General features: G+C 44.6%; 1 protein-coding gene across 2 annotated transcripts; it reads right to left on the bottom strand.

Moving 5' to 3' along the window:
* Positions 1-2,313: 2,313 nt before the first annotated feature.
* LOC123442355 lies at positions 2,314-5,356 on the bottom strand. Of its 2 annotated transcripts, none has more exons than XM_045118371.1 (4): positions 5,113-5,356; positions 4,026-4,170; positions 3,016-3,096; positions 2,314-2,937 (listed from the first exon to the last, which is right to left on the bottom strand). In XM_045118371.1, the coding sequence occupies exons 2-4, from the start codon at positions 4,149-4,151 to the stop codon at positions 2,716-2,718; spliced, it is 429 nt and encodes a 142-aa protein (XP_044974306.1). In that variant the 5' UTR covers positions 4,152-4,170; positions 5,113-5,356; the 3' UTR covers positions 2,314-2,715. The 2 variants fall into 2 exon arrangements, with proteins under 2 accessions (XP_044974306.1, XP_044974305.1); XM_045118370.1 differs by having other exon boundaries at positions 5,194-5,355.
* Between the last annotated feature and the right edge of the window lie 8,294 nt (positions 5,357-13,650).

Here is a 13,650-nt window from a genome sequence, read left to right as displayed (position 1 = left end):
TTTCAATACCAAGCCGCTCCAAACCAGATGTACAACTGTCACAATAGTTGGAACTGGGTCATCAACAACAGTCTCCACCAAGAATCGGGTTCTAATTCCTCAACTCTTTACTTTCTCTGTATTATGTGTTGATGACTTTCACTGTGACTGTTTGAAGAATTTGCTGAAGACTTTCTCTGAATTTCCTCAACCCCAAATTCTTCACTATAGTTAATCATCACCTGCTTTCTGCGTGCCTGCTTACTGTGCAATCTGCTTTCACATTCTTCACTCTGTAATACTGCTATTGTGAAAGTTTGCACGTCTGATCCGTAACCGTTTCCGCTGTAAGTTAGTCATCAGTGAGGAATTTCCTCAAAAGGAATTTCCTGAGCGATGAAATTCTAAAAATCTCCTATTCACCCCCCCTCTAGTCGATATAACGCACTTTCAATTTGTATTAACTTTAATTACATTAACCTGAGGTGATTTATGTGTGAACTTCAAGGTCTTTGATCTTATTTGTGTAATGGATTATGTGTGAACTTCAAGGTTTCATGAAATGAAGTATGAGTGAAGTTTAATTCTGTACAGATTAATTTGTGGTAGAACTGAAGGTTATTGTTTTAGTTTAACTGAATTCTGGAATTGACACTATTTTGGTTAACTGAATGCATGCTATATGGTCCAAAACAAAGAACTTTAGAGATAATTGGTGCGCATGGGATTAAACCATATGAATTCAGAGCATAGTTGATAACTTGAGTTAACAAGTAAACCAAAATAGTTCAGTACTTCTGCGCTGATAACTTGTAGATAACTTATATGCTAAATTCTATAACTAATCAGCATACCTAACTGCCTCCTTCTTCAATTCATCAGTCCAACATCTTCAGTTATTCAGTTGCTTCAGACACTCTGAGCGGCGCACCTCCACTGCAACACATTTCTTGACGGCTTTCTTCCTCTTCTTTTTGTCATCCACCACACCTTGGTCCTCGTCACCCTCCATCTTGACGATGTCGGGCACGCCTGGCAGTGCCTCCATATCAATTGGGAGCTCTTTGTCTCCCTCTTTGGCTTCGATGTCATGCGCAAACATGTGGACCTCCCGCTCCTCTCCCTGCATTTCCTGCACCTCCTCCTCGCTAGATTGGTGCGAGTAGTAGTAAGAGGAGTCGTCGTCAGAGGAGGAGGAGTACATGTCGTCTAACCAGTCCTTGGGGTGGAGCGTCTCCGGCTGGAATCGATCCCAGTAGGCGGTGTTGACCTGCGTAGGAACGGCGAGGACGACTTGTAGGGTGCTCCCTCGCTTCCGTCCGCCATGATTTCTGGGCCAAAACCCGGCACATGCATGAGGACAGAGTTCCCCGGTGTTCGCCTGGAGAAATCTGTCAGGTACTCGGCGTACGTGAATGTAAAGAGGAAGAAGATACAGGTAGGGACCTTTAATACTATCGAGGAAGCCATCCAAGCTCGAATCCACAAACTTAAAGATTTGAAGGCAAGGAAGCAGGCTCAAAAAGCCACGATGAGTGTTTATGCTTAAGAGAATTGTTCATATTAAATTGTATTAGTTACAAATCAATTTGAACATTATGTTACATGCTTATCACTGTTAAATCTGCAGCAGAAGAGAAAAAGGGAGGAAGGTAACCTGCAGGGAAGAAGGAGAGGCTGAAGAAGACCCCGATGGGGCCGTCGACATCGGCGTCGAGGGAGCTACTTCAGTGGTGCATGCTTGCCGTCGACGTAATTGAAGTAAAACTGCTGACGATTGATTACATTGGCTGTGATGAGACAGCAGCCAGTTAGCACGGCACCATGTCAGTGGCAAAAACCGGCGAGGCCGTATGCAGATGAAAAACTTTATTTTGTCATTGACGACTGAAATAAGCTCCGCTAATTCATTAGCCTGTCTACTCTAGTGCTCTTGGTTTCTCGTAGTGATTTTGTTAAACATTTTTTCTGTTTTTCTAAACTACTCTCTCCGTTTCAAAATAAGTGTCTCAACTTTGTACTATCTCTAGTATAAAATTACACTAAGCTTGAGACAATTATTTTAAGACGGAGGGAGTAATAACTATTGTGGGGATGCTCCAGCTACCATCGGCCACCGCGGGAAAAAAGAGAGATATGAGAACTGAATCAGTGTATACATGCATTTGTGGGTTTAGATTTTTTTTGGGGAGAACGGGGATGATGTCCCAATTTCCAAAGGTTTAGACCACATGATACATATGGTAAACAATCCAAACAATTAAAAAAAAAACTTTGGTCTACGACCAGTAGTGTGAGTAGTATAACTTGGAAGGAAGCAACCAAAGATCGTGGTTAAGGATTGCCTGCCCAATGCACTAGTAGCAACATCTAACAGCAGCTGGAGAGAGCATCACACACATGTATGCAGGTAAAAATAACAAGTTCGATCCAGCACTAGCACTGGAGAGCATAACCAAATTTCTTTCTTCCCGGTGCCTGCCTACCTCATACTACTTCGCAGCCCAATAAACCCAGCCCCAATTTCCTCCCCCGTCCATCCCATCCCATGATGATTGTTGCTTTGCTTGCCCTAACTATATATACACCACCCACCCGCACGCACGCACACGACCATGTGTCAACTAATTACATTATTGATTGACTCGCTCACTGACTGACTCACTGACGGGATTGATAAACCTAGCGGCCATCCGAGGAGCAACATGCCCTGCAACTCTAGTGGCCCGACTCGAATCACGCCGCCCTCATCTTCTCGCCGAGCGTCTGCTGGACGAGCCACAGCACCGGGTTCCCCAGCGCCGGGATCAGGCTCATGGCCACCAGCGGGACCGCGGCGCACGCCAACACCCACGGCCACAGGCTGCCGTTCGCAGGGGCGTGCTTCGCGTGCACTGGAGGCCTGAACTTCTCCAGCCCTTTGTGCAGGTCCGGGTGGTCGCGGAACAGCAGCTGCAGCTGCACAGCAAACATGCGCACGGCGTTTCAGTCGGTTGGTTCAAAGAGAGGGTGCAAACGGCACCCGTGGTTTCGTACCGTTTGGTAGGCCTCCAGCTGGGACAGCTCCGTCCTGCCCAGGATGTCGAACAGCGACAGGTACAGCATGTAGTTGCGAGCCTGAAATGGAAGACACTTATTAATCAAGGTTTCACTGAAGCTCGATTGCGGATTTCGCTTGTATGCTGGAACATGGGACATAAAGTTATAAACAGGGTCTGAGGCAGTGTTAATGGAGGGTATCAGGTTACTTTTGTTAACAGGAAGGTTAAACGGTATCAGGTTTGTGACTGAGCTAACCCATGGCCTTGCATCCTTAACTCCCCCCTCCCTCCCATTTTTTGTTGTACTCCCTCCGTCCCAAAATAAGTGTCTCAACTTTGTACTAGCTCTAGTAGAAACTTGTACTAAGTTTGAGACAGTTATTTTGGGACGGAGGGAGTATATTCTAGATCTATGCAACTCACCTGAAAACAGTAAAGCGAAAGCAGAGCACTTCTACTAGTCTGAACCAGCGTTACATGGAGGGTATCTGGTTCCTTCTGTTAATAATAGTCTAATAATAATATTTTACGGAGAATAGTCTACTTCTTCCCTAATTTTTTTACGGAGAATAGTCTAGTTCTTTTCTTTTCAAAAGTTCCTAGAATCACAAAAAGAGAGCAATAATAATATTCCTTATGACAGTTCCAGAGGTTTCTGACTGGCCTGGCATTCTTAATGCCCACCCTCCCAGTTTTTTTCTTGTATATTCTAGATCTATACAACTTGCCTGAAAACAGTTAAACGAAAGCAAATAGCTCATCACTCGTACTGCTTGCTAAGCGTGGTCTGTTCATACTCAATAACTATACGAACCGAGGAATCCATCAAGATCTCACAAGGGGGAGTTCTTCCAAGTGTAAACACTATCCAAGATGGCGGACATAGAGGGATAAATGAAACAAGATTAAGCAGTGATGCAAGATTCATATTATAATCAGGATATGCAAATCATGTAACAGCATAAATAAATAAATAAAGTGTTGGAGGAACACAGGGGAACTCACCTTCACTTTCTTGACGAATCTGAGGGACTCTTGAAAGGTCAGTGGCTCCGATTTAGATGTTACAGCCCCAAAGACCAGCGTCGTTCTCGGCTCTGCCAGAAACGCCTCATCTGCTCCAGGCATCATAGTGTCTCTGTTGTTGCCTCTGCGATGCATGATTAAGTAGCACCGATTACCATGATTGCAGACACACACTTAGTACGTACTGTACAGAACAAGCAGTCTCAACTCTGAACTAGAGCCAACAAGTACTAGTGTATAGCTAGTACCCTGAACTAGATACAACCAACAGGAAAAAGGCAAAACAACATCAACCACACGAGACGCTGCTACCGATTGTTCAGCCATCATTGTTCATGTGATTACCAAAACCCACCAGATAGCCTAGTGTAGGATTCCAGTGGTACATGCCAACCGAAACGGCCACCAGACCAGTGTAGAATTTCAGTACATGCCAACCGACAGAGCCACCAGACTGATTAGGATAAGCACCAGCGGCATGCGCTTTTTTTTTCTTTTAATCTTCAATTCAATGGCGTAGGGTTCACTCTGTCTGTCTAGGATGAAAAAAAAGAACAGTTCACCTTGAGTTTTACTACCATGGATGGACTGATTTGGGGATGAATCAATGGACTGGGAAGTAAATTCCAGCAGCCAAGAAGGTGTAGAATAAGTTATGAGATGGGACAAATTGTTCTTCCCAAGAGCGGACAGCAATTCAGCAAGTGACAGATTCATAGTTATTCTGCAGGAAACTCGACAGGAACTGGAAGGAGAAACAGAGGACTGAACGTGGAGACAGTTCCACGGGCCAGGAAGCAAATTCTGAAGGGGGGGAGAGATAAAATGCAGCGAGGAACGTCGAGGATCTCCGAGTGCCGACGGAGGAAGGAGCTCGGTGAGGAAAGATTAGATGGACTGCAGCCTGAGGAAACAAATTGAAATGCATACATGTGCGGCTGACATTTCGGTCGGCCGCCGCGGCATCCGGCTCCTCCTAGAACGAATTGAATAACAAGAGGAGGGGAAACCTCTGAGCGCGGAGCGGAATGGCTACGGCTCCGGCGACGGCGAGAAAGGCACGCACCTCGGAGACGAATCGGGCGGGCGGATGGAAATGGAATGGTGGGGGGCGTTCGGGCCGGGGAGAAGCGAGGGTCGCACGCACCTCTCGGCCAGACGGTTGGGGGACGGTCCTCCCTCCTCCGGCCTGGGCTCCGTCTCCTCGCCGCCCGCCGCCGCCGAAAGACGCAAGCTTGGGATATTCGGGCGGTGGGAGGAGGGGAAAGGGGAGAGACGGAGAAGCGGTGGGGGATCCCGTCCGTCGTCCGCCCGGCGCACCGCACATGGCCAAAGCGTCCGTGTGAAAGTGACAGGTGGGTCCAGCCGTGGTGCACCGACGGGGTGGCCCGGATGTCAGTGACCGGTGGACGGTTTCTGATGATTGTTATCCGATGGATGGGGTCAACGAGGAAGTGGGGGGAACGGGTCAGGGGCGGGCCCCGCTACCACGACGGGCTGGGCCATCGGGCCCAGGCCCATCGTTGGGCTGCGGCTCAAGTGAGCATTTCGCACGTGTTCCTGCAATATAAAAAGACAGCTACTACAAATCATCCGGATGATTTTAGCTAAAAACTACTCCCTCCGTTTCTAAATATAAGTCTTTTAAGCGATTTCACTAAGGGTCTACATACGGAGCAAAATGATTTAATCTATACTCTAAAGTATGTCTATATACATCCGTATGTAATCCACTAGTGAAATCTCTACAAAGACTTATATTTAGGAACGGAGGGAGTAGTAAGTATGCACGTGCAACGCACGTTTAAAAAAATTGGATTCATATGGTATCATAGAAAAATAATTTCTGATTTTTTCAGACGGGTACAAAATGTTATTATGTCATTCAAATTGTATTTTCAAAATTGTGACATATTTATGATCCAACACACGTTTCATAATCTATAGTAAAACATATTTGAGTTTTTTATTGAGCCATTTATCGGTGTCTTATATAAAAAAAATGTGAACGTGCGTAACATATGATCCAGAAACATGTCTCCGCACAAAATTCACGATCACATAATAATTGTATTATAATTGTTACAGAAATATATTTTAAAAACCAGGACTAAGCACATCTTGATGGTCCATCTTTTGAAGCAATGAAAGTCCATCTATAGATGCGATCTATGATGCTTCCTTCAATGTATGGGATATTGTTTTGAGATTCATTTTCTTCATACTTTAAAATATGCACCAAAAATCGCTTCCTCCGTTCAAAACAATCTTACATATGCATTAGACAACATTGTTATAACAAGTTTGTATGTGTAATGTGTATACAAATAAGCATGGTGTAAATACTCACCTCGGGTATAGAAAAATATAGCTTTCCATCGCACAATGAGTGCATGTAGTTAAAAACCAAATACCCCGACAAGGCACTGCATGTATGAAATAAACACATAATGTGTGTTGAATGAATGAATTATTTAATATTTAATGCATTGAAAAGATTCATACCAGTGTGAGTTTGTTGGAACAACCGGAACTATACATTCCCATTTAGAGATATCGTCCTTGAATGCAGGGTTTGCAACTTGGAGTGCGAGGTTTAGGTTACTGACCACGGTTTTAAGTATATTCTTCCCCAAAGTAGGTATTGGTATCGGATCAAAAAATTGAGATAATTTTTTTATCTTGATCCAAGATAAACAATAGAAACAACCCAAAAATGTCCCAAGGCAATAAAATCTGCAATGATGCATGCATTTATAAATACATGAAATATTAATTAAAACCAAATAAACCACTGTTATAAACGAAAAATTAAAATCTTACCATATCACAATGTGAGATATGATACTCATTGCTGTCAGGCCAGCTATGAAAGAATCGTTTAAACGTAGCACTGTCCATATTTTCATGATGACTTGGGTCTCGTGCATATTGAAACATGGACTAAAATAAAAATAAGAAAACAATAGTGCTATGAGAAAAAATATGTAAAACACAATTATAGTAACTTACACAAAAGTTTAGATCCATGTAGTGAGATGGAATGTCTCTAAGAAGCTGGACTTCGTGCCGCGCTAGTATCCGCACAGCCATGTTAAAGCAATCAATATCCATATATTCATCATTGTTTAATATGTTTTTTATTTGTCTCAACTTTAAGCTGATAGGGTAAGGATCAGAGCTTTTCATCCATTCGCTTATGTAAAATCAAAATTTCGTCAATTATAATGACATGAGAGTAATTTATTAGAATACAAAATGAACTAAAAGAACATGGCTTACTCTAGTAAAGCGTCATCATCAACCATACCGATGAACAAGCACAGTTCGTCTATTAAGTCATCGTTTGTTGGGTTGACACACGGTGAAAGGATATATGACTGTGAGATGAGCTCAACATTTAATGATGTATTCCATGTTTTGAGATTATGAGGGGGTCCATCCAGAATCATACAATCCGTGGGATCTATATTGGTTTCGTCATCTTTCATGTCTCCATTTCTTATATTATCATCATTCAATTCCGAGTCCACTAAAATGACATCTAGTTTTGTTCTAAAATCTGCCATATGATCCTATTAAAGTAGAAATAAGAGTTAAATAATGATACAACATAGAATAAGTATTACATAAAAATGATCCTATTAAAGTAGAAATAAGAGTTAAGTAATGATACAACATAGAATAAGTATTACATAAAATTACTTGCGTAGGAGTGTCAGACAAATCATTTCCAGTGAAGTACTCCATAAAATTTATCATCCACAGACCACAAATGACTTATATATGATTATAGAAATTAAATACATCCAATACATTTTTATCAATTTTATAAATGTTTTATATAAAAATGATTTTATAGAAATTAAATTAAATTAAATTAAATTATAGATATTTGATAGCCGCGGTGATAACAAAAATCTCACCCATGCAAGTGAATCGGACATGCCTACACAAAATAACCGAGTTGCTAAAAAAAATGTTTTTATAGGACATAAACGGTACCCACTCACAGCATCACCCACTCCCCAACTCGGTTATAGAAAAAAAACTCACAATCTCACCCACTCCCTCCTCTCCCCACCCCATCCCTATCCACAAGTCCACGGCGACTGCTCTCTGGTGGCCTCCCCTCCCCTTCATCTCCATCGCCGGCAGCACCTCCCCTTCGTCATCAGCGCCCGCGAGGGCCCCGCCCTGTTCTCTACTCCGCCCCGCCCTTCTTCGTATGCGCCGACGCCGGGGCCCTCCCTCCTCCTTGCGACGCGGGGTGGTCGAGCTCGGCATGGTCGCCGGCGACACCGAGCCTTCCGTCCTCCTTCGGACGCGGGGGTTCGCGAGCTGGCCCTATGCTCTTCCCCGCCCCGCCCCTTCTTCGTCTACGCCGGCGCCGGGGCCCTCCTTCTTCCATGCGACGCGGGGAGGTCGAGCTCGGCATGGTCGCTGCGGAGGCCGCCGACAGCCACAAGGAGGCTGCGGCGGTCCGGCCGAAGCGCGCCAAGGGGGTGTTGGAATTATGCCCTAGAGGCAATAATAAATATAGTTATTATTATAATTCCTGTATCAAGATAATAGTTTATTATCCATGCTATAATTGTATTGAATGAAGACTCATTTACATGTGTGAATACATAGCCAAAACACCGTCCCTAGCATGCCTCTAGTTGGCTAGCCAGTTGGTCAATGATAGTCAGTGTCTTCTGATTATGAACAAGGTGTTGTTGCTTGATAACTGGATCACGTCATTGGAAGAATCACGTGATGGACTAGACCCAAACTAATAGACGTAGCATGTTGATCGTGTCATTTCGTTGCTACTGTTTTCTGCGTGTCAAGTATTTATTCCTATGACCATGAGATCATATAACTCACTGACACCGGAGGAATGCTTTGTGTGTATCAAACGTCGCAACATAACTGGGTGACTATAAAGATGCTCTACAGGTATCTCCGAAGGTGTTAAAAAAGTTGAGTTAGTATGGATCAAGACTGGGATTTGTCACTCCGTGTGACGGAGAGGTATCTCGGGGCCCACTCGGTAATACAACATCACACACAAGCCTTGCAAGCAATGTAACTTAGTGTAAGTTGCGGGATCTTGTATTACGGAACGAGTAAAGAGACTTGCCGGTAAACGAGATTGAAATAGGTATGCGGATACTGACGATCGAATCTCGGGCAAGTAACATACCGAAGGACAAAGGGAATGACATACGGGATTATACGAATCCTTGGCACTAAGGTTCAAACGATAAGATCTTCGTAGAATATGTAGGATCCAATATGGGCATCCAGTTCCCGCTATTGCATATTGACCGAGGAGTCTCTCGGGTCATGTCTACATAGTTCTCGAACCCGCAGGGTCTGCACACTTAAGGTTCGACGTTGTTTTATGCGTATTTGAGTTATATGGTTGGTTACCGAATGTTCTTCGGAGTCCCGGATGAGATCACGGACGTCACGAGGGTTTTCGGAATGGTCCGGAAACAAAGATTGATATATAGGATGACCTCATTTGATTACCGAAAGGTTTTCGGAGTTACCGGGAATGTACCGGGAATGACGAATGGGTTCCGGGAGTTCACGGGGGGGGGGGGGGCAACCCACCCCGGGGAAGCCCATAGGCCTTTGGGGAGACACACCAGCCCTTAGTGGGCTGGTGGGACAGCCCACAAGTGCCCTATGCGCCAAAGAGAAGAAAATCAAGAGAGAAAAAAAAAGGAGGAGGTGGGAAGGAAGCGGGACTCCCTCCCACCAAACCTAGTCCAACTCGGTTTGGGGGGGGAGAGTCCTCCCCCTTGGACTCGGCCGACCCCCTTGAGGGTCCTTGGACCCCAAGGCAAGGCCCCCTCCCTCCCACCTATATATACGGAGGTTTTAGGGCTGATTTGAGACGACTTTTCCACGGCAGCCCGACCACATACCTCCACAGTTTTTCCTCTAGATCGCGTTTCTGCGGAGCTCGGGCGGAGCCCTGCTGAGACAAGGTCATCACCAACCTCCGGAGCGCCGTCACGCTGCCGGAGAACTCTTATACCTCTCCGTCTCTCTTGCTGGATCAAGAAGGCCGAGATCATCGTCGAGCTGTACGTGTGCTGAACGCGGAGGTGCCGTCCGTTCGGTACTAGATCGTGGGACTGATCGCGGGATTGTTCGTGGGGCGGATCGAGGGACGTGAGGACGTTCCACTACATCAACCGCGTTCTCTAACGCTTCTGCTGTACGGTCTACAAGGGTACGTAGATCACTCATCCCCTCTCGTAGATGGACATCACCATGACAGGTCTTCGTGCGCGTAGGAAAATTTTTGTTTCCCATGCGACGTTCCCCAACAGTGGCATCATGAGCTAGGTTCATGCGTAGATGTCTTCTCGAGTAGAACACAAAAGTTTTTGTGGGCGGTGATGTGCGTTTTGCTTCCCTCCTTAGTCTTTTCTTGATTCCGCGGTATTGTTGGATTGAAGCGGCTTGGACCGACATTACTCGTACGCTTACGAGAGACTGGTTTCATCGTTACGACTAACCCCCTTTGCTCAAAGATGACTGGCAAGTGTCGGTTTCTCCAACTTTAGTTGAATCGGATTTGACCGAGGAGGTCCTTGGATGAGGTTAAATAGCAACTCATATGTCTCCGTTGTGGTGTTTGCGTAAGTAAGATGCGATCCTACTAGATACCCTTGGTCACCACGTAAAACATGCAACAACAAAATTGGAGGACGTCTAACTTGATTTTGTAGGGTATGATTGTGATGTGATATGGCCAACGATGTGATGTGATATATTGGATGTATGAGATGATCATGTTGTAATAGAAATATCGACTTGCACGTCGATGGTACGGCAACCGGCAGGAGCCATAGGGTTGTCTTTATACTAACGTTTGTGCTTGCAGATGCGTTTACTATTTTGCTAGGATGTAGCTTTAGTAGTAATAGCATAAGTAGCACGACAACCCCGATGGCAACACGTTGATGGATGATCATGGTGTGACGCCGGTGACAAGAGGATCGTGCCGGTGCTTTGGTGATGGAGATCAAGAAGCACGTGATGATGGCCATATCATGTCACTTATGAATTGCATGTGATGTTAATCCTTTTATGCACCTTATTTTGCTTAGAACGACGGTAGCATTATGAGGTGATCTCTCACTAAAATTTCAAGACGAAATTTTGTTCTCCCCGACTGTGCACCGTTGCTACAGTTGGTCGTTTCGAGACACCACGTGATGATCGGGTGTGATAGACTCAACGTTCACATACAACGGGTGCAAAACAGTTGCGCACGCGGAACACTCGGGTTAAGCTTGACGAGCCTAGCATGTGCAGACATGGCCTCGGAACACATGAGACCGAAAGATCGATCATGAATCATATAGTTGATATGATTAGCATAGGGATGCTTACCACTGAAACTATACTCAACTCACGTGATGATCGGACTTGGAATAGTGTAAGTGGATCATGAACCACTCAAATGACTAGAGAGATGTACTTTTTGAGTGGGAGTTTAGCATATAATTTGATTAAGTTGAACTCTAATTATCTTGAACATAGTCTAAGTCCACTTTGAATATATTTGTGTTGTAGATCATGGCTCACGCGACAGTCATCCTGAATTTTAATACGTTCCTAGAGAAAGCTAAGTTGAAAGATGATGGAAGCAACTTTGTAGACTGGGCTCGTAATCTTAAGCTAATCTTACAAGCTGGGAAGAAGGATTATGTCCTTAATGCTGCGCTAGGAGATGAACCACCCGCTACGGCTGATCAGGATGTTAAGAACGCTTGGTTAGCACGTAAGGAGGACTACTCAATAGTTCAATGTGCAGTCTTGTATGGCTTAGAACCGGGACTTCAACGTCGCTTTGAGCGTCATGGAGCATTTGAGATGTTCCAGGAGTTGGAGTTTATCTTTCAGAAGAACGCCCGGATCGAGAGGTATGAGACCTCCGATAAATTCTATGCTTGCAAGATGGAGGAAAACTCATCTGTCAGTGAACATGTGCTCAAAATGTCTGGGTACTCAAACCGTCTAGCTGAGCTGGGGATTGAACTCCCGCAAGAAGCTATCACTGACAGAATCCTTCAATCACTTCCGCCAAGCTATAAAGGCTTTGTGTTGAACCACAACATGCAAGGGATGAACAAGTCTCTCGGCGAGTTGTTTGCGATGCTGAAAGTCGCAGAGTCTGAACTCCGTAAAGAGCATCAAGTGTTGATGGTGAATAAGACCACTAGTTTCAAGAGAAACGGCAAAGACGAGAAGGGAAATTCGAAGAAGAGCGGCAAGCCTGTTGCCAATCCGCCGAAGAAACCCAAGTCTGGACCTAAGCCTGAAACGGAGTGCTACTATTGCAAGGGTATGGGTCACTGGAAGCGCAATTGCCCCAAGTATCTGGCAGATAAGAAGGCGGGCAAAGAAAAATCAGGTATATTTGATATACATGTTATTGATGTGTACTTAACCGGCTCTCGTAGTAGTGCCTGGGTATTCGATACCGGTTCTGTTGCTCATATTTGCAACTCGAAACAGGAACTGCGGAATAGACGAAGGCTGGCGAAAGATGAAGTGACGATGCGCGTAGGAAATGGTTCCAAGGTTGATGCAATCGCCGTCGGCACAGTGTCACTTCAGCTACCACCGGGATTAGAGATGAACTTAAATCATTGTTATTTAGTGCCTGCGTTGAGCATGAACATTATATCTGGATCTTGTTTAATGCGAGACGGTTACTCTTTTAAGTCAGAGAATAATGGTTGTTCTATTTCTATGAGTAACATCTTTTATGGTCATGCACCGAATGTGAGAGGATTGTTCATATTGAATCTTGATAGTGATACGCATATACATAACATTGAGACCAAAAGAGTTAGAGTAAACAATGATAGCGCCATATTTTTGTGGCACTGCCGCTTGGGTCATATTGGTGTAAATCGCATGAAGAAACTCCATGCTGATGGACTTTTGGAGTCACTTGACTTTGATTCACTTGACACGTGAGGACCATGCCTCATGGGCAAGATGACTAAGACTCCGTTCTCAGGAACAATGGAGCGTGCAAGTGACTTGTTGGAAATCATACATACCGATGTGTGTGGTCCGATGAGCGTGGAGGCACACGGCGGATATTGTTATTTTCTCACCTTCACTGACGATTTAAGTAGATATGGTTATGTATACTTGATGAAGCACAAGTCTGAAACATTTGAAAAGTTCAAGCAATTTCAGAGTGAAGTGGAAAATCATCGTAACAAGAAGATCAAGTTCCTACGGTCTGATCGTGGGGGTGAATATCTGAGTTTCGAGTTTGGTGCTCACTTGAGACAATATGGAATTGTTTCACAGTTAACACCGCCTGGAACACCACAACGTAATGGTGTGTCCGAACGTCGTAATCGTACTCTATTAGAGATGATGCGATCTATGATGTCTCTTACTGATTTGCCGTTATCGTTTTGGGGTTATGCATTAGAAACAGCTACATTCACTTTAAATAGGGCACCATCAAAATCCGTTGAGACGACACCATACGAACTGTGGTATGGCAAAAGACCAAAGTTGTCGTTTCTTAAAGTTTGGGGATGTGATGCTTATGTCAAAAAGC

The sequence above is a fragment of the Hordeum vulgare genome, chromosome 3H (genome assembly GCF_904849725.1).
Source record: "Hordeum vulgare subsp. vulgare chromosome 3H, MorexV3_pseudomolecules_assembly, whole genome shotgun sequence".
NCBI lineage: Eukaryota > Viridiplantae > Streptophyta > Magnoliopsida > Poales > Poaceae > Hordeum > Hordeum vulgare.
Note: the sequence above shows the minus strand (reverse complement) of the source record. Positions and strands in the feature narration are given on the sequence as shown.

Bases quoted from the DNA above. Each gene is read 5' to 3' on its own strand.
- LOC123442355 (XM_045118371.1), bottom strand. From the start codon at position 4,151: ATGATGCCTGGAGCAGATGAGGCGTTTCTGGCAGAGCCGAGAACGACG. The intron at 3,097-4,025 runs GTGAGTTCCCCT...CTTCCATTTCAG, and splicing joins GATTCGTCAAGAAAGTGAAG to GCTCGCAACTACATGCTGTA. The intron at 2,938-3,015 runs GTACGAAACCAC...TTTGCTGTGCAG, and splicing joins AGCTGGAGGCCTACCAAACG to CTGCAGCTGCTGTTCCGCGA.